Source organism: Arvicola amphibius, chromosome 6 (assembly GCF_903992535.2).
Source record: "Arvicola amphibius chromosome 6, mArvAmp1.2, whole genome shotgun sequence".
In the NCBI taxonomy this organism is placed as follows: domain Eukaryota; kingdom Metazoa; phylum Chordata; class Mammalia; order Rodentia; family Cricetidae; genus Arvicola; species Arvicola amphibius.
Genome location: NC_052052.2, coordinates 16,886,264 through 16,909,420, shown reverse-complemented (window position 1 = coordinate 16,909,420; position 23,157 = coordinate 16,886,264). Strand labels below are relative to the sequence as shown.

At 51.7% G+C, this 23,157-nt stretch overlaps 1 protein-coding gene across 1 annotated transcript in view; it reads left to right on the top strand.

The window, feature by feature from the left end:
* The window catches only part of Myom3 (myomesin 3), a 44,484-nt gene that overhangs the window by 3,793 nt on the left and 17,534 nt on the right, over positions 1 to 23,157 (top strand). The window contains exons 5-19 of the mRNA XM_038335127.1: positions 4,600 to 4,695; positions 5,466 to 5,554; positions 7,019 to 7,063; positions 7,336 to 7,476; positions 10,052 to 10,213; positions 10,838 to 10,979; positions 11,703 to 11,902; positions 13,113 to 13,166; positions 13,530 to 13,657; positions 16,819 to 17,002; positions 17,323 to 17,497; positions 19,109 to 19,230; positions 19,610 to 19,797; positions 20,023 to 20,149; positions 21,515 to 21,693. Coding sequence (XP_038191055.1) covers positions 4,600 to 4,695; positions 5,466 to 5,554; positions 7,019 to 7,063; positions 7,336 to 7,476; positions 10,052 to 10,213; positions 10,838 to 10,979; positions 11,703 to 11,902; positions 13,113 to 13,166; positions 13,530 to 13,657; positions 16,819 to 17,002; positions 17,323 to 17,497; positions 19,109 to 19,230; positions 19,610 to 19,797; positions 20,023 to 20,149; positions 21,515 to 21,693 — 2,032 coding nt within the window. The remainder of the gene's footprint in view (positions 1 to 4,599; positions 4,696 to 5,465; positions 5,555 to 7,018; positions 7,064 to 7,335; positions 7,477 to 10,051; positions 10,214 to 10,837; positions 10,980 to 11,702; positions 11,903 to 13,112; positions 13,167 to 13,529; positions 13,658 to 16,818; positions 17,003 to 17,322; positions 17,498 to 19,108; positions 19,231 to 19,609; positions 19,798 to 20,022; positions 20,150 to 21,514; positions 21,694 to 23,157) is intronic.

The following is a 23,157-nucleotide window of genomic DNA, read 5'->3' as shown; positions in this document are numbered from 1 at the left end:
GGGGGAATAGTAGCCACTTCCTAGAAGGAGACATGTTGTCCACAGAGCAGCGTCTCTGTTCACTGGGTCTTGGGCCAGTTGCCAATGCTGCAGGACAAGGAAGGTGACTCAACAATATCCCATTAGTATCACTGTGCTTGTCAGGGTCTCACCCTCAAGGAATACTCAGCCTAGGGAGAACGAGCCACAGAGAAGTGTAAGCATGGTCCTGCTCAGATCAAACGGGAGTGGGAGGGGGAGTGCCTGTCCAGGACCGAAGTATCCTCTTCTCAGAAAAGGTAGCATGGGAGCTGGAGGGGGAACAGTCCATGGTCCAAAAACAGAAGAAAAGGGTGGCATCTTGCTGGGACCACTTTACATAGATCCAGCATTCGTATCCCATTTGAGCCTAAGCTAAGGTCACACAACCAAAGTGGACCAGGATTCAAATTCGGGAATCCTTCCAGTAACCAAAGAGCAAGAGATCAATACGTAAGATTTTTTTTTTTAATCTTAAAGCACACACTGCTGAGAAGTTGAGGATAGAAAGCATGTAGGCGGGACACAACTAAGAGAGACATCTGCCAAGTGACAGGGAGCTGGCCTCCAGGCTGGCCAGTTCCAGCTGGCACACCTTCAAAGTCGCGCATGGGAGAGTGTGCTGGGCACTGAGGTGCCATGGAGACCAAGGCAATCCTATGCGCAAGTGGTTGGCCCCAGTAGGAGGTCTGCTTTCAACTCAGATCTGAGCTAAGTTGGGGTTCAGAGTCTCAGCTGGTCATCTGCAGCCACACCCTGCCCACCACGGCTCCTAAGTCCCCAGCTAAGGCAGTCCCCGGGAACCTCTAGGAGGGGGATTGCTTTCTGTTCCCGTCAACAAGGAGAAGCCAAGCATTTCTGAAAAGGCAGAATCCACCTTTAATCCCAGCACTCGGGAGGCAGAGGCAGGCGGATCTCCGTCAGTTCGAGACCAGCCTGGTCTACAAGAGCTAGTTCCAGGACAGGCTCCAAAGCCACAGAGAAACCCTGTCTCGAAAAACCAAAAAAAAAAAAAAAAAAAAAAAAAAAAAAAAAAAAAAGGCAGAATCCAAGGCCAGGTTGTCCAGCCCCCCTGACTCTGGTGGCCCCTGGTGCTCCTGATTCCACAATCCGGGAGCATAACCACGTGATTGGTCTCTAAGGACGATGTCCCGGCTCAAGATCCAGGCTTATCAAGAGAGTCCATTCAGCAACTGCTGGTCATTTCCCAGGTGCAGAAACGTTAACAGGACTCAAACGTACACTTTCCCTAGAGAGGCAAACATGCTGAGCACTTGGTTACACAGACTGGAGCTGGCATGGCTGAGGACGGACTTGCTGAGTAGGGCAGGCAGGGGGAGGAGGGGTCTGTCCTGGGGTGGTGCACAGTGGAAGCCTGGTGCTCTACTTGGGACTGCATGTGAACAGGAGAGAGAAACCCAAATCTGGGTATTTGGAGGAGTTCGGAGCTCAGAGGGTGCTAGGGACAGGCAAAGGGAGGGGGACAGCAACTGCTGGAAAGCAGGCTGGAGCCAGACAAGATGTTGTGACTGACCAGCCCAGGTACATGGGAGAAAATGGAGAGTGATGGCAGGTGGTAGTGTCGTATCCTCAGCTTCATTGTCAGGGACAAGATGAGACATGGTAAGGGAGAGACACAGGAAAATGCAGATGATGCCTTAGGGAGAGACACAGGAAAATGCAGAGGATGCCTTAGGGAGAGAGACAGGAAATTGCAGAGGATGCCTTAGAAGCTCCAGACAGCTAGGGTTCCCAGATAGCTAGGGATCTGGGCAAGAGCTGACCAGGTGAAGAGAGGCCCACTCTGGCCATGTTTAGCCCACAGAAATAAACCTTGAATCTCACTGAAGTCACCTAAAATAAATCTCTTAGTACCCTTAAAAATGAAATCTAGGGCTAGAGAGGTTGCTTAATGGTTAAGAATAAGTACTGCTTTTCCAAAGGTTCAGAGTTCAACTCCCAGCACCCATGCTGGAACTCACAGCTGCCTGTAACTTCAGTTTAATGAGCCAACGTCTCAGGCTTCTATGGGTTCTGCACTCACACGCACAATCCCACACACACCTCCTGCACAGAATTATTTTTTAATTAAAAAAAATAAACAACAACAACACAAAAGGCTGGGTTGTGGTTCCAGGATAACTAGAGCTACATAATGAGACCCTATTTCAAAAACAAAAAATAAATAAAAAATAAAGATAAAATGTTATCTAACATCAAAATACACGGGGAGAGCTAAGCTTAGAAGGTCAGATCTGTGACCCCAGCTTTTAGGAAACTGAATGAGGCAGGAAGTTCACAAATCTGAGACTGGCCTAGGCTGCCCAGTCAGACACCGTCTCAGAGAACAATGCAATTTCGGCAAATAGTAAACGTCTCTTTCATGAGGCCCCTCTCACTGGAAGGGCAGAATGAGGCTGAAGGCCTGGCAATGCAGGCCACGCCTGGAGCTGCAGCTGTGTCTTGAGAGGAAAGCAGAGCCTGGACAGCCTGAGGTGTCTGGAATGTTCCTGACAGGTGTGGGCTAGGGGCCTGGCCCTCAGAGCCGGAGAGATGTGTGCCCAGATTAGGCACTGCCCTCCCCATAGGGGACTTTGCTGGGCCCCTTTCAGAAATGGGTACAGCCTGGGGACAGAGTGGGCGTGCCTCTGTTCTGTAACCATGGAGATAAACAAAGCACCTCTGACACACAGGCCAGATCCAAGGAAGGCTTTGTCCTCAGCCTGGGGCGCCCTCTGTCTGCAACAAGGATGCCCTCCTCTTTAACTTCAACTGCCAGTACTTGAGCATGAAGAGGCATCTCTGCATTCACTCCTGAGACACATACACACACCACCACCACCACCACCACAATAATAACAACAACAACAACAAAATACTGGGGGTGTGTTCAGAGTATAACCATTGCCTAGCATGTATGGACCTAGGAGTCAATCCCCAGCAGGAACACACACACACACACACACACACACACACACACCAGTGTCCAGGTCCTATACCCAGAGTCCTCATTTTATCTGGGACACAGCCTGACTCCTGAGTATGGAGTTGCTTTGTTTTGTCCTTCAGCAGCTTAAGTAAGGTAGGAATTTGTTCTTCTCCCTGGTGTCTGAACACAGCACTGGCCCCCGGCAATTCTGCCCACAGCACAACACCCCATCTTTTTTCCAACCCCAGGACACAGAGGTCAGTGTGAGGCAGAGTGTGTCATCAGCAGCCCTGTGGCACCTGTCCGCACTTGCTGTTGACCATTGTCACATGACCACACCTCCCAGCAAGAAGGGCAAAGAGACAGGCGGTATGCTGGGAGGCTCCACAGTAAACCCTGTTTCTTTAGGAGTAGAGGAAACTGCTATGGGAGAACAATGTCTCTGAGGCAGACCCCACAAGGCTTGTGTCAAACACCACACATAGTAAGGAGCCTTCGGTGCTGTTGTGACAAACCCCAGTCTCGTGTGTGCTAGGCAAACGCTCCACACTGAGCCTACACTCCAGCTCCCTGCAATGATCTTTAAAGTTTCTTGGCTGATTTAATTGAGAGCTAAAATTAAGAACAAAAATCCAGATGAGGAGGTGCATGTAACCCCAACACTCAAAGGCTGAGTCCCGCAGATCTCAAATTCAAGGCTCGTGGGAGCTACGTAGTGAGACTCTGTCTCCAAAGAAGATGGAGGAAGAGGTGGGGAAGAAGAGAGAGGAGGGGGGGAAGGGAGAAAAGGAGAGGGAGGAAGAGGGTGGGAAGATGGAGGGAAAGAAGGGAAGAGGAAGAAGAGGGAGAAATGGAGGAGGGGGAAAGGGGAAAGAGGAGAGAGAAGATGAGGAGGGAGATGGAGGGGAAGAGAGGAAAATGAGAGAAGGAGCAGAGATAGAGGAGTGGGGAGAAAGAAAGAAGAGGAGAGAGAGAAGGAGGGGAAATGGAGGCGGAGGGGGAAGGGCGAAAGAGGAGGAGAGAGGAGAAACCGGGAGATGGAAGAGGAGGGGGAAGAGGAGGAGAGAGAGGAGAAGCAAGGAGATGGAGGTGTTGGGAGGGGAAGAGGAGAGAAAGACAAGCAGCAACAGCTAGGTTTGGTAGCTGTACGCGTGTGTGCCCAGCACTGGAAAGACAGAGGCAGGAGTATAAACAATTCATGGTCATCCTTGGCTACATTTCAAAATCAAGGCTAACCCAGGCTACCTGAGACCCAATTTTAAAACTTTAATAAATAATAACAGTAATTATAATTTCTGCCCTGAAGAGCCATAGAGGAAGGTTGTGGCACTTTCATTGATACAAGCCCCTCAAAGAGGATCGAAAGTACAAGGCCTACCCCCGGTGTGCCCTGGGCGTGCCTCTGAGAGCGACCCCAGACTGGAATGGATCTCTGAACAATGAGCAAGTGTTATCCTACCTCAGGGTCACAGCAGTCCTGCAGAGTCAGCACCGTGTGCGGGGCCAGTCCGGTGCCTTCCCATTTCCCAGGAGATGCTGAGGCAGGCAGTGAAGGGTGTTGCCAGCGGTGAGCAGTACATTACTGAGGCTGAACTCCATCCCTGAGAAGCTCAGCGCCCCTCCAGCTCACCACAACTACTGTGTCTCCACAGGTACAAGAATGACATCCGGATCGATCCCCGCCTCTTTCCACCTGGAAAGTACCGAATCACCAACAACTATGGGCTGCTGACCCTGGAAATCAGGAGGTAAAATCACAGACCCTGTGTGGCCCATCCTCCATGACTCAGGTCCCAGCGCCACTGAGACCAAAGCTGGACTCTGGCGCCCGGTTTCCTCGTGCTCAGAAGGCTTGTAAGACTGGGAGGAAATTTGGGAGTCCAGTAAGACTGGCCTTTGAAGCAAGAGAGATCTTGCCTGAGTGTCAGGGAGCAGAGGGACACTAAGGGACTCTTGGCTTACCTATTGGGCCAGATGGACACATCCTACTGCCTACTCTGTCACCAAGGAATCTTGGACAGGAACCAGTTATGCTCTTTTTTTGGGGGGAGGAGGGTGAGCACATATGGGGCTGGTCTGGCTGGTGATGAGACCCACGCTTCAGACAGAAGATTCGGGCATTGTACCTGGTTCTGGCATGGATTGGCACTAAGCATCAGCAAATCTTCTACCCTGTGGGAAAGTAGGTCAGACCTAACTTTACCTGGTAAATCACAGCCACATAAATCACAGCCACGTGGTGATACACAGATTAATAGAAATGGGTTAAATGAAGATGTAAGAGCTAGCTAGAAATACGCTTAAGCTATTGGTCAAACAGTTTTGCAAATAATACAGTTTCTACATGGTTATTTTGGTTCTGGACAACCAGAACGAGCGGCCCCCGCCAGCAAGACCCAGTGACCAGCCCAAAGATACACAGTCCCAGGTCTTCCCCCCAGGCTCCCTTCCCACCCAGCCTTTCTCAACTGCAGAGGGGCATGAACTCCTACGGAACGTCTCCCTTCCTCCTTTCCAGATGTGTGGTTGAAGACTCCGGCACCTACACTGTGCTGGTGAAGAATGCCTACGGTCAGGCCTCTTCCTTCGCCAAAGTCCTCATCCGCTGTAAGTCCACCCATCCCCAGCAGGTCAGGTCCTGTGAGCTCAAGACCAGCAGAGAGCCTGGACCTATGGTCACACGGAAGAAAAGGGTCATGTTGGCTGAGCTTGGGAATGGGGGTGGGAGTAGTTTACTTGTCTATACAATGGGGTCCTGCTTCCTTCCTCGGATGCTCCTGCTCTTCAGTGAAATGCTGCAGTTTGACACACTGCTCCTGGGATAGAATGTTGTCCTCTGTCCCTCTGTGGATGCCACACCGGGCCCTCAGAGCTCTGGAGTGAGAGGCTCCCAGTTGGTGCATTCTCTCTGTCTCCACCTCTGCATATCTCTCTGTCTATCTCTGTGTGTCTCTCTGTCTTCCTCTACCCCTGAATTTCTCTCTCTCTCTCTCTCTCTCTCTCTCTCTCTCTCCTCTCCTCTCTCCTCTCCTCTCTCCTCTCTCTCTCTCTCTCTCTCTCTCTCTCTCTCTCTCGTGTGTGTGTGTGTGTGTGTCGCCCGCCAAGGCAGCTGTCCAGCCCTGTCCTCCTTGCCTGTCACAATCCTTGTTAAACTGTCCTCTGCAGTCCTCTATCCTCTGTACATTCCTGAGATAGCTCTTGAGAGGCAGCTGTCCCTGTCACCAATGCTGATTCTCTATGTAGACATTTGAGCTGCCCCATAGGCTGTGCCCAGAGTGAAGGCCAAGGTCACACACTGGTCACACACCACTATCTAGCCCTCCCTCCCTCCATCAAGGCCAGCAGCAATTCAAGGATTCCAGCCCAAGGCATCAGCTCACAGATCCTGCCCTCCACGGTGTCAGTGCCGTGGGGGAGGACGGTGTCTACACATGTTCCTGTGCTGGGAGACAGGACCCTAGGGTCTAATACTGAGTCTCCCACCAGCTCTGTGTACCACCTGGAAGCTCCTCCTACCCTTTCCAGACCTCACTCTGAGGACCAGGGTCACATCATGGCTCAGGCTGCTGGGGCTAGCTGGGTGACTCTGCCTGTTTCTCCATCTGTGAGGATTGGCAGTTGAGCACTAGGGGCCGCCGCCCTTAGCTGTCTTTGGGGGTCATGTCCATCTCTCTGAGGACCTCCAGTCTCTGTCTGGGATGATACCTCCTGAAAGCCCAGAGTCTCTGGCCACGATTGTCCCCTTTGAGGACAGTGTATGATCCTGTCAGAAACTCCAGACAGAGGAGGAAAAACAGCATTTATGAAGCACCTATTGTGTGCAGGGGGCTGACTTGGGGCTTTATTCTTGGAAACCAGTTTGTTCATAACCCATGCCATCAGGGAGCAACCACAGCTCCCCTTTTACTGATGAGAAAACTGGGGCACAGGAACCAAAGTGACTTTTTCCCCAGAGGGGCTGCAGGGATCAATGACAAGTAGGAACTCAAACCCATACCCAAGACTATGCCCCCAGATGTATAGGATTGGGTGCCTGAGTCCTCTCCAGCTGCGTTTGCCTTATTTTTGCAGCTTACCTTGAGAAAGATGCTGGCTTCGATTCAGAGATCTTTAAACGTAAGTGGGCTGGGGATGGATGGAGGCAGGGCATCTGGGATCCCCGTGGTCCTCCTCAGAACAATCACTATGGCCCGCAAAGGCTATCCACGGAAGGCTCTCACAGGCGCTGATCCCTGACAGACATGCTGACTTACGTGGTTCCTTCCACCCCAGGACGTCTTTCCCAGCTGATGTGCCTCTGAGAGTCAGAGGAACAGGGAACAGTCCAGGAGAGCCCCAGGATGGCCAGTGTCTCAAGACTTTGATCTCACGTTTCTGTCCCCACCCAGGGTCTATGTTCGGCCCCAGCGTGGAGTTTACATCGGTGTTGAAGCCCATCTTTGCCCGAGAGAAAGAACCCTTCTCCCTGACCTGTTTGTTCTCAGACGATGTGTTAGAAGCTGAGCAGAGAATCCAGTGGTTCAGAGACGGTGAGGCCATGGCCTTCCAAGGCTGAGCCCCACTCCCTCCCAAGCTAGGGACAACCTCCCCACCTGCGGGAGTCAGCCATGCTGCTCCCCCAGGCAGTGCCAGAGGAGGGATGGGCACCACCCATTGGATTTAGGACTCTTCTTTGTTTCTTTTCCTGTTGCTGAGATACAACACCCTGACTATAGCAGCTTAAGAGGGAAAGGGTTTATTTCTGCTTGCAGTTCAAGGGTGCACTCTACCATGGCAGGGAAGTCAAGACAGCAGGAGCACCAAGCAGCTGCTCGCATCCTATCCACAGCTAAGGAAGCAGAGAGCCGTGAGTGAGCGATGCACACTAACTGCTGCTCAGCGAGCGCCCTTTCTGACTTAGTCCAGGACCCAGTCAGGGAAAGGCACCACCCTGTGGGTGGGTCTTTCCACCCCAGTGAATGCAGTCCATTCCCCAGAGGCATACCCTGAACTCACAGACTTCTTCTTAAGCATCCCTTGTCTGATGGAGGAGGCTCAGCCTGTCCTGAGGAACTCCTACTCTGAGGGGAAGAAATGCCAGTCTGATGGAAGGCACCAGACCCATCCCTAGGAGACAGCTGTCCAGGGGAGGATCATGGCTGCATCTTGGGTGCCCTCAGTCTGAGGAAGGCAATCCTTCTGCCCTGAAAAGCATCGTATCTGGGGGTTTGGGGGCCATAGTTCCCTCAGCCCTTAGAAACCAGCGGCCTCAGACTCTGTCTGTCTCGATATGCCCTAGGAACAAAAGGGCCCAATTGGCCCTCCAAGACTCCTCTCTGAATTCAGGTCCAGGAGCGGGTAGAGACCAGCGTGGGCTTAGGGAGCTGCATGTCAGAGAAGCCACTACAGCCACTGTTAGTGAGGTCTACTCAGGTGGCTGCTATCAGGAACTGACTTCACGTGTCACCTCCACCCTGGAGTGAGCAACGATGTTTAAGACAAAGGGACCAGAGGCCAAGGCCAGGGGAAGCAGGACGGGTGTGTAGCTTACCCCAGGCTTTCTGAAGACAATGTGTGAGCATGTGTGCATACATGTGTACATGTGCATGCACTTGTGTGAGTATGTGAGTATGTGTGTGTGAGCATGCAAGTGTGTATGTGAGTGCGTGTGTTTGTGAATGTAAGTGTAAGTGTGAGTATGTGTGTGAGAGTGTGTATGTGAGTGAGTGTGTGTTTGTGAATGTAAGTGTAAATGTGAGTATGTGTGAGTGTATATATTATGAGTGTGTGTTTGTGAATGTATGTATATGTATGTGTATGTGTGTGAGAGAGTGTGTATGTGAGTGAGTGTGTGTGTGAGTATATGAGAGTGTGTGTGAGTATATGAGAGTGTGTGTGAGTATGTGGGTATGGATGAGAATGTAAGTGTGTATGTGTGTAAGGGTGTGTGTGTGTGTGCATGTATTGTTTGTGAATGTATGTATATGTATGTGTGAGTATGTATGTAAGTGTGTATGTGAGTGTGTGTGTGTGTGTATGTGTGTGTGTGTTCAAGGTTAAGGTCCAGGGTGGCTCAGCGAAGGACTAGAGCTGGCTACTCTGAGGACAGAGGCCAGCTGGCTCTCTGGTCCTGACTGTGACCAGGCCGGCAGCCTAAGGACAAGGAGCACAGCCTCCCTCTCATCTCCACACCCCTGCCTGGAGCCCAGGAAGGTGGCACCTGCTGGGGGCGGGGTGGAGTGGAGGAGCCCTGAGGGACAGCTGCAATAACAAGACTGATGTGTTTTCCCAAACCTGTCCATCACTCAAAATAGAGTGCCGACAGGGGGAGGAGTCTTGGCGAAAAGAAAGGACCTTTCTCCAAGGCAGCTCTGTGCAAGGCCACTCCCAAAGCCCCACTCCAGGGCCTCCTTACAGATCCCAGATCCCGAGTCTCTCTACTGACCTCGGTCCTCCCCCCCTCTTCACTGTGTGAGACCCTGGCCTTTTCTGAGCTCCCATCTCTCAGTCAGTCCACTTCCTACATTAAAGTAGGCTCGCCTGTCAGCCTGAAGTCCTGCCTTCTATTCCCAGGACCACATAAATAGGGCATGAAAGCATATGCCTGTCATCCAGCACTCAGGAGGCAGAGGCAGGAGGATCACAAGTCATGGGCTACACGAGACAGTATCTAAAAGAAAGGAAACCACTACTTTCATCCACTGAGCCCCCTCTTGCTAAACCGCCAGGCTGCATGCAGGGTTCAGCACTTTTTCCCACAGAACTAGTCCCTCACCTGCTAAACCTTTACCCTCTTCTTGAACCCCGCCCTTCCTGAGCCCCAGTCCCATCCTCTAGATATCTTAGAGGAGAGTTCAGAGCCCACACTGACAGAGCCCTGAAAATCCTCAATGTCCACCTCTACCACCAACCTGAGCCTCAGCCTGTGGCCACACCAGCCCCCCTCCTCTCTCTCTCTCTCTCTCTCTCTCTCTCTCTCTCTCTCTCTCTCTCTCTCTCTCTCTCTCTCTCTCTCTCTCCTCCCCTCTTGCATCTGACCAGAACCTCCAGAGCCCTGAGCTATGAGCTCCCAGGTGAGGTCAGGAGCCCTCCTGAGCTCACACTGGCCCATCTTCCCCTCCACAGGCAGGCTCCTGGGATCTTCAACACGAAGGCAGATACTCTATGCAGACCGCCAGGCATTCGTGAAGGTTTCCTGCGCCTACAAGGAGGATGAGGGGCTCTACACAGTCCGAGTCTCCTCCCCCTTTGGGCCGCAGGAGCAGAGTGCTTACGTCTTTATAAGAGGTAAGGGGTGGTAGAACCAGACACCACAGCTCTGCAGGGGAGACTTACAGCTCTCGGAGCCTGGGTCCCTCTGCTATAAGATGAGGATGTTGGGTTGGTTTCTATGGGTCCCTGCAGTAGCATCTTGTGGATCCTGAGAGGCTTGGCCAAGTCTCCACAATCTCTAGTAGGAGACATGGTGGGGACAGGATGGGGGCTCTGTACAGTGTTTGGAGGTTCTAATCATTGTTTGAGTTCTGCTTCTGGTGTCTTAACCCTGTCTGTATTCAGCCCCTGGCTTGGCCATTCTGTGAGCAGGGAGTCCTTGAATGCATTACTCCACCTCTGGGAGACTCAGCTCCTCACCTCCAAAACAGAGGTTGCTCTGGAGTTCCCAGATTAATTGTTTCAACTGTTCCAGCACCTGGTATAAAATGGCACCTAATAAATGATACATAGTCCCCTTCCAATGCTGCTGTCTAGTGGGGGCCAGGTTAGCCCCATCACTGGTCCTCCAGGTCAGATCTGAGGCCCTAGAGGACTCAAGGGACAAGGAGGTCAGATAGGGGCCGGGGGAAGGTCTGGCTGCCCAGTGTTTTCAGGCTGAGGATGAGTCCCTTTTTTTTTCCTCCTCCTGGGGTTCAGATGCTGCAGCTGAGAAGCCAGGAGCACCAGGCTCCCCGCTAAATGTCCGGTGCCTGAATGTGCATAGAGACTGCCTGACCCTGACCTGGGCCCCACCCAGTGACACCCGGGGTAGCATCATCACTGACTACTCCATCGAGCTGTGAGTTGCATTCTGGTGTGGCAAAGCCCATTGGGCAGAATACTGACAAACAGTTTGTGTGCATGTTGGTGGGGCAAAGAAGAAGAGGCAGAAAAAAGAAAACAAAGTCAGCGCTAGGTCTCTCATCCCTGATTCTCAGAACAGGGCAAGCAGATAACAGAGACAATTCAAGGGTGGGCAGATTTCCAGATCTCTTTCACACTGATGCTAGAATTCTGGGACAAAACCATTAAACACTTTGAAGCCTGAGTACCTGTGAATTTGGTGGCTAGGTCAGACCCCAAAGAGGGACATACTGAGATGGGGAAGAATGGGTGGAGACACAGAACTCCCTACATCCTTCATGTGCTGTGGATGCTGAAGTCAGAGCTAGGGAGAAAACCAGGCCTAGGGGAAGAGGAGCCAGTGGCCACTATGTGTGTCTAGGCCTGTATTTGGTTTTCTAGCCTTCTAAGTATGCAGGAACAGGGGGAAGACAAAATAGAAGTGGGGGTGAAGGTCCCATCATGGTGTCAGGGACACTGCCAGCTCTCCAGAAGCACTGGATCTTCCGATCAGCACGGTGGTAGATGGTGAAAGTCCTCTAGGCCTAGTCTGGAGTAAGGCTTCTAAGTGAGGGAAGGGGACATGCATGGGCAGAAGGCAGCTACAGCCTGTGTGCAGAAAACAGGCCCTGCAGAGCTCAGACTGGAAAGAGCTGAAAGCCAGGGTCTATTTCTATAGGTGCAAGGGTGATTCAGAGGAGTGGGTGCCCTGCCATAAGGCCCCTGGGGGAACCTGCCGGTGCCCGATCCAAGGCCTCACTGAAGGGCAGAGCTATCGATTCCGTGTGCGCGCCATCTGCAAGGCCGGCAGCAGTCTCCCTTCCAAGGCTTCAGAAGCAGTTGTCATGGGTGACCATGATGCAATCCAGAGGAAGAGAGGTGAGTATGAAGATCCTGGGGGGACACTGGAGGGACCCAGTCAGGGCACTCAGAATAGACTACCTTACTAGGAAAGAGGTGGCCTGATTCCGTTGTCACTGCTGTGGCAAAAACACTTAGTAAATATAATGTAAGAAAGGGAGGGCTTGTTTGGGCTCCCAGTTTTAGGATATGGTCCCTCACAGCAGGAGAGCCTAGGAGCACAAAGCAGCAGGTCACATTGTATCCATGGTCAGGAAGCAGGGAGAGACCACTGGCTATCTCAGTTTCTTCTTTTTACCAAGTCCAGAACCCCAGCCCACAGAATGCGGCCACATGGCAGCTCACAAGTGTCTGTAACTCCAGTTCCAGGGGACCTGACACCCTCCACAGACATTCATGCAAGCAAAACACCAATGCACCTACAGAAAAAAAAGTGGTGTCCCCCCCCCCACACACACACACATTTAGGATGGGTCTTTCCACCTCATTTGACTCTCCCTCACAGGCATGCTCAGAGGTTTGTTTCCATGGTGATTGTAAGTCCTATCAAGTTGACAAACTAAAACCAACCATCACCGGGACACACAGCCCAACCTCCAGGAAGCCTTAGCCTGAGAAAAGAAAGAAAGAGAAAGGGAGAGAAAGAGAGACAGAGAGAAAGAGAGAGGGGGAGAAAAGAGAGAGAAAGAGAGAGAGAGAGAGAGAGAGAGGAGAGAGAGAGAGAGAGAGAGAGCTCTTCCCAGCCCTAGTTTGATGAGAACTCATAGTTTGATTCTTAAGTACCCTTAGTCTGGTTGAGGAGGCTCAGGCCTGTCTTTAGGAACCCCTCCCCTGAGAGGAGAGAAACAGCTAGTCTGGAGGGAGGCACTGACCCATTGCTAGGAGACAGCTGTCCAAGCTCTGATCACAGCTGCCACTTCAGGTGTCCTTAGTTTGAGGGAGATGCCCTCAAGAGCCCCACCTAAGGGTGTTAGGGACATACCTCTTCCAGCCCTTAGAAGTCACCATGCCTTGGGTTTGCCCCAGCTCTATGAAGTCTAAACACATGGCTCCTATGTCTGTCTCCATCTGCCCAAGAACAACAGGGTCCACTTTGGGCTCTAAGAAAGCTAGGTCCTGAAGTTGCATGGCCAGGACTGCCAGGCCAAGCAGAACCAGGCAGGATACAGACCATGAGGTGACTGGCTGGTTCCTAACCCAATCCCCTGTGCCCCATCCTGTTTCCTAGAGATTCCCTTTGACCTGGGCAGCAAGTTCACCATCAGCAAGAGTGATTTCGAAGGTATGTGTGACCTTCCCCCAGCTCTGCCCCTAGAACCAGCCCCTCACAGCTAAGGGACTTGTGTTAATTGACTGGCAGAATAGGAAAGCTATTGTGTTTAGAGTGTAGGAGAATCAGCTCACAGGAAACCAAACAACATGGGGTCCCTGCAGACTGCCTGGCTGTGTCTCTGTGGAATAAATTACTTATAAAGAGGAGCCCTGGGCAGGGGCAGGGTCTGGTGCTGTCTCTGTCTGGGTTTGCTGGACAAACTTCTGCCCCCCCACCCCGCCCCATGGTCTTAGCATCCTCTGTGGATTGCAGGGCTGAGATTAGGGGTCTTTAAAGGCACACTCATCTCTCCCTAATGACTCTGGATTCCAGATGCTGTGACCATTCCCTCAGCCCCAACCAATGTCCACGCCAGCGAGATCAGAGAGGCCTACGCAGTTCTGAGCTGGGAGGAGCCACGTCCCCGCGGCAGAGCCCCACTGACTTACTCTCTGGAAAAGGTACAGACGGAACTGGGGAAAAGCCCAGGATAGCCTAAGACAAAGGCAGCTATGTGGATCTGGGGTGGAGGCAGTGCAGAATGTGGAGAGCCCCAGGAACAACTTTGGGATCTTCAGAGATGGGAATTTACTGCCTGGAAGGGCCTGAGCTAAGCCTTACTCTGAGGCAGGAGGATGGACTACATGGCCTTTTTGTGGTGAAAGCCACAGTACCCTAGGGTCAGACAGTTGTAACTATAAGGAGATCCACTGGCTTCCTAGGCACCTCCTACCTCCAGGTCACACCTAGGTCCAGCACTCAAGGCATGCTGGGTAAGAAGTGAGGCTTATATTCATCAGAGGGGGCACTAGGTAGTAGTCCTTGTTAGAGACAGAGATGGAACAGGGGAGACTGTGGAGGAGGTAGAAGGAAGATAGCCTTTGCAGAAGAAGATGCCTTCTTTCTTGCAGAAGACAGCATTGATGGGATCTAGTAAAATCCAGGCCCTGCTGTATGAGTCTGGACCAGCTTCCTAAATTCACTGTGGCTCAGTGTCCTCCGTCCTATATTATAGGAAAGTCTGCCCTGGAGGATGGAGAAAAACACCACACATAGCCAGGGCTAGCGACTGTGTCTCACTCACCTCCCTAAAGGCAGAGACTAAGTTAGTAGATGACTTAATGACTTACCTGACTGTGCATTTAAAATGTCCAGGAAGGACTCACCACCTCTGATGATCCAGAGAGGTCCTCTTTTCACCTAATGGACAAACAGCCTTAGCTATCTGGCATAAGGAAAGCTGTAGATAACTGAAAGTCTGTGGAACTGGGAAGATAGCTAAAGTACTTACTGCATTTGGACCCTCAGCATTCACATAAAAAGCCAGGCGTGGCAGTGGGCTCCTATAATCCCGGTGCTGGTGCGAGCACAGATAGGAGGATCACTGGGGTGGGCTGGCCAGTTGGTCTAGCCAGTGAGTGAGCTCCAGGTTCAATAAGAGACTATCTAAAAGAAATAAGGAGGAAAACGAGTGAGAAAGTCACCCGGTGTCAACGTCTGGCTTACACACACACACACACATACACACACACACACACACACACTTGCTCGCAAGCCTGGGCATGCTATTCCTTCACACAACCATATGCACAAAAGAGAAACTTTGTTTCCTGAGCTGTGGAGTAAGGCCTGCGTGGGCTCAAAGACTGCCTCTGCTAACTAGTAGCAATGTGACCTTGGGCAAGCTGTTGGCGTTAATCCTTCTGTGCCTCAGTTTCTTGTCTGGAACAATGTTCATAATAACAATACATTATAACATAATAAATCCCACACACCTTGTAGGTCTGAGGTGTGTGTCTCCCGGATGTACAGAGAGCAGAGCCTGGCACACATGACGTGCATGGTGGGTCCACTGATGCCTATGGGGATTCTTTGGTGGGTTCGAGGCCCTGACGGTCATGTGGGCCTTGGAGAAGCAGAGCCAGGGAGGCATCCTCACTGTGATTCTCTACCCACCATGTTCCCAGAAGCTCAGGAGCAGTGATTGCCTCCTGAGTCCCTGGCACAGCAGAGTGAGCCGCACGGGTTAACCCACACCTGAATTTGCATGTCCTGTCCATATCTTGCTTGATGGATGACTTCAGACATGGTATCAAAAGGCCTCAACACCTACTTTCCCTCCCTGGTGTGAAAATTAACGTCCACTTTGCAGGAACTTCCTGGGAATTCACTGGCTTAGTCATCCATTCTCCCATGAGCTGGGGCTGATCCTGGTCTCAGGGATATGCTGAGGTGGGGAGGTCTGAGAGACAAGACAAGGCTGTAACATTGAGGACAAGGGTCCATTGTCTAGTGGGAGTTGCTAAAGCGTGAAACAGAAAGCAGGAGAGGCTTCTGAAGTCCTAGGCGTGACTGGAGGCCTCCCCAGAAGGTGAGTTCTTCATAAGAGTCTATAGGAAGTAAGAAGCCAAGAACATTCCAGAACATTCCTGGTACAGGCTCCAGCAAGTACAAAGGCCCAGAAACAGGACCTGGGCCTCTGGAGAGCAACAGGATGACTTAGGTATAAGGTAGCAGAGAAAGGCAAGTGAGTGGTAGCCAGATAGGTAGCAAGTCACAGGAAAGTGTAACAAGTCAGAAGGACACAGGAGCTTGGAAAGATTCTGTGCAGACAGGGACCTGTTGCTATAAAGGATCCTACTGATAGGCACTGAAGAAAAGACCAGAATGAGGCATGGTGGTACATACCTGTAATCTCAGCACTTAGAAGCTAGCAGCAGCAGGATTCAAGAGCTCAAGGCCACCCCTGAATGAGTTTTAGGCCAGCCTGGACTACATGAGACCCTGTCTCAAAAACCAAAGGGCGGGAGCGGGCTTTGGTGGCACACACCTTTAATCCCAACCTTTAGGAGGATCTCTTTGAGTTCAAGGCCAGCCTGATTTACAACATGAGTTCCAGGGCAGCCAGGACTGTTACACACACAGAGAAACCCTGTCTTGAAAACAGACAAATCCAAAAGGGGCTGGAAAGATGGCACAACAGTTAAGAGTCCAGACCGCTCCATTAGAAAACCAGAGCTCTTCAAACACCTGGAACGCCAGCTCCAAGGGTTGGATGCCCCCTGCTGGCCGCAGGGTACTCTCACACACAAAATAATAAAATCTTTTTTTAAAGAGGGGGGGTAGCAATAAGAAAGAAGGAAGAGAGGAAAAGAGAGAGGGAGAAGGAAGGGAAGAAAAGAGAAAAAATATTAAGTTTGAATGAGAGGGCTCAGTGAGACTAGTTAAGCAATTCAAGCAGCAGATGAGGTTGGCCTGGATCAAGGGGGCGGTGGGGAGTTAGAACTGGACCCTGGACGTGTTCTGAAGGTGGAGTCAACTGGCTTTGTGGCTAAAGCACAGGTCTGGGCCTATTGTGCCAATGGTTTGGACCCAAGTGACTGCAGGTATTAATGCCATTAGTGCCATGTGAACCACACAGGAACCCACAGTGCTGGCCACGCCTCCCATGAGAGGCTCAGCAGACATCAGAGGGGGTTGAGGAAGCAGATGGCAGAGAGATCGGGTGCTCAGGAGTCATCCAAGCCGCACACAAGCTGCTCTAGGAGCCTTCAGGGCAGCGTCCAGTCCATAGTAAGGCTCCAGCAGCCACTGACCATCCCCAATCCCTCTTGCCCTCCAGTCCATCCTAGGGAGTGGAACCTGGGAGGCCATCAGCTCAGAGACGCCCATCAAGTCCCCGAGATTCGCCCTCCTGGACTTGGAGAAGGGGAAATCGTATGTCTTCAGAGTGCGAGCCTTGAACCAGTATGGCATGAGCGATCCCTCGGAACCCAGCGAGCCCATTGCCCTGAAGGGCAAGCCAGGTACCAAGGTGACGCTGCTCCATGGAGGGAAAAGGCAGGCTATTCAGACTGGGGTTGCAGGGAGGGAGGAAGGAACTGACTGAGATTGATGTAGAAGGCCCTGGTGCTTGAGTGAGGAGCAAGCTGGCCTGTAGGACAGGAGAATGAGCATCAGGCACACTCAGATTAGGTGGCCCCAAAGCCCTGTAGCAGGTCTGGAGTCTACCCACAGTCTTGACTGCTGTGGAAATCTTCCCAAATCCCCCATGCTTCTCCCCCTGCCCCTCCTCACCTATCAGAACTATCACTCAGCGTCTTCTCTCCACCTCTCTGGTTTTTAGCGACCCTCCCTCCTCCAGCTCAAGTCCAAGCTTTCAGAGACACGCAGACCTCTGTCTCTCTTACCTGGGAGCCTGTGGAGGGCGGCACGGAACTCCTGGGTTATTACATCTACTCCCGGGAAGCAGGGGCATCAGAGTGGCAAACAGTGAACAACAAGCCCATCCTGGACACCAAGTAAGTCTGTCTCACCGGCTCCTGGTCGGGACGTCCCAGGCTGGGCACCGCCCTAAGCTCTTCCGTGTGCTGGGTTCTCCTAGCTCGTTTCAATCCTGCTTTTAACATGGTCGTTTGTACTGTTGTTTTAAAAACGGAGAAACTGAGGCACGGAGAGTTAAGGACCCAGCCAAAGCTCCTATAATAAGTGAAGGTGGGGAGGGGGGATCTGGCCCCAGAGGGTCTGTTTTGACACATCCATTCATTGAGTGTGCTGTTGGCAGGAGTCTGAGGGTGGAGGTAACCTCTGTCGGACAGGCATCCCATAGAGCACAGGAAATGTGGGTCAGGGAAAGAAGGCCCACGGTTCCAGTTTCATCCAGAGGAAACAGGATAAGGAAAGCAGGTTCCTTCATGCCAGGTTTTCTTCCTGCGATGTTAGTTGTCTGGAGGGTCTGTAACGGGGTTCTCAGGGGCTGAATCACAGATGGCCTCAGTGTAAATCAGACAGTGTAAATCAGCTCCTCCAAAGCTGAGGCCAGCGTCCTGAACAGGCGTCCAGCAGCCCTGGACCACAGGTATGCTTCCTTGGCCTTGACCCAGCCCCTGTTCAGACATCGTTGCATCTTTTGTAGATTTGATGTGGTGAATGTGTACATATATATGTTTATATGCATATATGCATGTTAGTGTGGGGACCAGAGGTTGACATTAGATGTCTTCCTCAGTCCCCCCTTCTCTTTATAAAATGTAAGTGTGTGGGTGTGGGTGTGAATGTGGGTGTGCACATGACATAGTGCACATTTGAAGGTCAGAGAACAACCATTAATGTCAGCCCTCTCCTTCCAACCCGACTGAGCCAGGGTCTCTCGTTCAGCACTGCGTATGCTAGGCTAGCTGGCCTGAGAGTCACAGCCATCCTCCTACCTGCCTCCCGCCCTGTTTAGAGCTGGGATTACAGACTACCATGTCTGGCTTTTTGTGGCTTTCTCAGGCTTGCCCTGCAAGGGTTCTCTTTACCCACTAAACCAACTCCCCAGCCCCACCTTTTAAAAATTTTTAATCTTGTTTGTTCATTAATCTGGGTGCACGTGGAGGTCAGAGGACAGCCTGTGGGGATTAGTTCTCTCTTTCCATATGAATCCCGGAAATCAAACTCAGGGTGTTCGATCGAGCCGCCTGTCCAGCACCTCATCTTATTTTTTGAGACAGGGTCTCTCAATGAGCCTGGAGTTCACTAATAGACTAGGCTGGTCGGTGAGTGATCTATAGGGATCCTGTCTCTACCCAGCGCAAACACCCTGAGCAGAAGTTACACACACACACACCCACCACACACCACTTTTGCCGTGGTGCTAGAGACCGAACTCATTTCTTCAGGCACGTGTGGTACACACTTTCCCAAGCCCCTCATCTTCCCATGTGGATGATGGAGTCTAGAAAAACCGATATTCTTTACAACCCTAAGGACAACATCCTCCATGCGCCATTTCATTTATCACTGTGAAACTGGGGCGATATTTTAGACTAGAACCTTCTACTTGTCTCTTGCTGGTGACCATTTATCCCCTAAATTAGTTCAGATAGAGTCGGCGGTGTGGACACCCTGAGGACCAAACTTCTCTCTCCCAGGTTCTCGGTTCCGGGGCTGAGGACTGGAAAGGAGTATGAATTTTGCATCAGGTCGGTCAGCGAGGCTGGGGTTGGCGAGAGTTCGGCTGTGACACAACCCATCAGGGTCAAGCAGGCTCTAGGTGAGTCCAGGGCAAGCCCAGCCTGCAATCCTCAGGGAAGCCTGACCCGGGCAGGAGCCAAGGCCATGTCTCAGAAGGTCTGATCCCTGATCCCAGAACTCTCTCAGGGGATCTGGAGCTTTTTGCTCACTCTTTTCTTCCCGGAGGAAGTGGTAGTGGCCTGGGGCCATGGTGAGTGCTGATCCCAGAGAGTGGGAAAGCTCCCTGGTTCAGAGATCAGACTCCAAGACACCCTTGAATGGAGCAGACACTGCTGGCTTCAGAGAGGACTCCCAGATCAGGGTGGGAACCCACCAGGGAGGCTGACCAGCTACCTGGGGCCCCACTACCCAGGGCAGTCATCCCAAGGAGCCCTCCGCTCAGTCCTTGCATCCCACAGCTACCCCCTCGGCCCCGTATGACTTTGCGCTCCTATCCTGCGGGAAGAATGAAATGGTCATTGGCTGGAAACCCCCTAAGCGGCGGGGAGGTGGCAAGATCTTGGGCTACTTCGTGGACCAGCATGATTCGGAGGAGTCAGACTGGCACCCGGTCAACCATCAGCCCATCCCAAGCCGGGTGTGCAAGGTGAGGCTGGAACGTGACTGCAACCTCCATCACTACTGCTGTGTAAGGTGCAGGAAGCAAGACGGAATGCCTCGGACTTCCCCAGACTCTGCCACCCCGTAGCCCCTAGAACAGCCATATTGGAAGTCCCCACGGGTCTCCTACACTAGCTGCCCCACTGTCCTGGTGCCTCCCACTTCTCTGCCCCAGCCTCAGCTTCCACAGTCTGACTTTCCACCCCTGCAGGTCACCAACCTTCACGAAGGCCATTTCTATGAGTTCCGAGCCCGGGCAGTGAACTGGGCAGGTGTTGGTGAACTGTCGGCCCCCAGCAGCCTATTTGAGTGCAAAGAGTGGACGATGCCTGAGCCAGGTGAGAGCCTGAGAGCCAAGACCCAGACTTGTTCACACTCCTCCTGATCACACCAACCAACAACACAAATGCCACTGCCCACCCTGAGCATCCTGCCTTGCTCTGTCGGTCCAGACCCCACATTCTGCACAAGTTGATCCTGTAAAACAGAGCTTCTTAACCTTCCTAATGCTGCGCCCCTTTAATACAGTTTCTCACGACGTGGTGACCCCCAACCATAAAATTATTTTCATTGCTTTTTCTTAACTGTAATTTTGCTACTGTTATGAATCATAATGTAAGTAGCTAATATGCAGGATATCTGATATGTAACCCCTGTGAAAGGGTCAGACAATATCCCATCCAAAGGGGTCATGACCCACAAGTTGAGAATCACTGATATAAACCCTGACACAGACTACCTTAAGCCCGCCTGGGGGGATCCCTAACCAGACCACCACCTGGTCCCAGCCAAACTGTCACCACCTCGACACCATCTGACCTCTTTCTGGCCACAGACCTTCCATTAGCCCCAAGGCCACACTGTTAGGACAGCCAGGCTCACCCAGAACTTCCAATCCAGCACCCCCAAACCCAATCCTAGACAAACACGAACAGTCAGCCACCCTGAACACTGCTCCTGCAACCTTCATGGCTGTCTCACCAAGGAGAGACTCTTAGCTCTCCTAGGAAGAAACAGTCCCTGCCAAATCACCCTGTGTGTCTCAGTTCTGTATTCCACATAAACCCTTCCCCAGAGGCTGGGAATAGCTCAGTGGCGGAACACTTGCTAGCATGTGGGATGCCCTGGGTATTACAAGCAGCTAATGTCAACTGGATGTTTGCTGTGTGGGTGCTTTCTGTGAATGGCCTCCCTTTTGCTTTCTACGGCTCCATCTAATAAGAACCGTGTTGCCTCGCTTTAGAGCTGAGGAGACAGGCCCGTCAAGGTTAAATAACTCCAAGTCCCCATCACTCTAAAGGGCAGAGCTGGGAAAGGTGGACCCTGGCAGGCTGGCTCTGGAGGTCCTCACCAGTCTACCCTGCATCCTTGCCATCAAAGTGGCAGAAGTCCAGGAGGGGTCATGCTGTTTCAGATGGGGGTGGGGAAGGTCAGGGAGGCTCTGGAAGGAGGCAACACTGAGCATAGTTTAGACAGTTAGCCAAGCTTCAGGTCTAAGGTCAAGTGTTGTGTAATCAAGGCTGGCCTAAAGAAGGCACTTCCAGACTCGGTGATGACTGACGAGCTACCCAGCTTGCACACTGCCCGCAGCTTACACACTGACTTGCACAACTCGCTGCCCACCTGTCTGGCTTGAAGGCTGTGGGGTAGCTGCCACCTGGCGGAACAACCCCACATCTCCAGCCACATTTCATTCCCCACAGGCCCACCATATGATGTGAGGGTGTCTGAGGTGAAGGCCACTTCCGTGATGCTGCAGTGGGAACCCCCACTGTATATAGGAGCCGGGCCAGTCACAGGCTACCGAGTCAGCTTCCAGGAGAAAGGCTCTGAGGAGTGGAAGCCTGTCACCCCAGACGTCACCTCCAGCACCCATCTCAGGGTGAGTTTCTGCCTCTCTGTCCTCCCGGCTACTGCATTTGCCGGAAGTTGGTTATAATAACAAATACCAAGATAACAAGATCCTCACAAACAAAAGAAAGACAGGGAAAGTCTTTATAGCAACAAATGTCACTATCAAACAGTGGCTGGGATGTTTAGATGATATTGGGTCTTCTAGACACAGGAGCATTGATATTAGGTGAAACCAATGAAGAGGTAGAAGTCTGACAGATTCTGGGTCAGTCTCCCCCTGGTAGAGTCAGCCAATGCATGGTGGATGGTCTCCTTGCCCTTTCCTGTCTGTTGGCCCAGGCCAGAGCAGATGGCTTCAGTGACTTGGGATAGTTTCCGCCTTGGATAGTTGGCTGCCACTCAGTAATTCTCTAACCACTTCTTGACACCTACTTACTGCCAGATCTGGACCAGGTCCCAGACATTTTAAGCTAAACATGCCATGGGCATTGTTGACAGGAGGTTTCTGGGAGCTCCAGGGAGGGAAGTCAGAGCCACTCCCTGGCATCCTTGCATAGGTCACAGCTGAATAAGGAAGCGTGGGTTGGAATCAGTTAGACCAAGAAGGATGCGGGGCTAGGTGTTCAGGCTGAGACCTCAGCAAGGGCCAAGGCCAGGGACCCTAGGGGAGCACCAGAGTGAAGGTCACTTACATAAAAATAAGAGGGCAGAGACTTAGGAACTTTAGGAAAGGTTAGGTCATAAACATCAGAATTGGAAACTGGCCTGAAGACCACTAGAAGAGTTAAGCATAGTCAGATCAGCAGAGGTAAAGGCAGACTGGAGAAAGGTCCAGGGGGCAAACTGTAGGCTAATCCAAAGAAGCAGAAACAGAGTTTCCATCCAGGCACAGCTGGGACATGCACAGGACAGCCTCCTTCAAGACGTGTTAAGGAGCCACACTTGGTGGTGCTGTCTGTAATCTCAGCTACTCTGAAGGCAAAGACAGGAGGGTAAGAAGTTCAAGACTTGCCTGGGCTCCAAAGTTCAAGGCCAACCTGAGCAACTTAATTGAGGCCGTTTCAAAGTAAAATATTAGAGCTGAGGATGTGGCTCAGGTAGCAGACTGCCTGCCTAGGATGTACAAAGCCCTGCATTTGGTCCCCAGCATCATGTAAGCCAGGCATAGTAGCTTGCAATCTCGCCCAAGAGGAAGAGGCAGAAGGGTCAGAAGCTCAAGGTCATCCTTGACTATATGTCTGACCTACATAAGAGTATTTCCATAAATTAATTAATTTATTGATTTTGAGACAGGGTCTCTCTGTGTAGCCTAGCTGGCCTGGATCTTATATATAGACCAGGATAGCCTCAAACTCCTAGAGATCTATGCCTCTGCATCACACCTAGCTAATTTTTTTTATGTAAGGAATGTAATTCAGTGGTAGAGTATTTGAATAGCATGCATGAGGGCCTGGGTGCAATCCCCAGTGCCTTTAAGGAGAAGAAAGAAAAA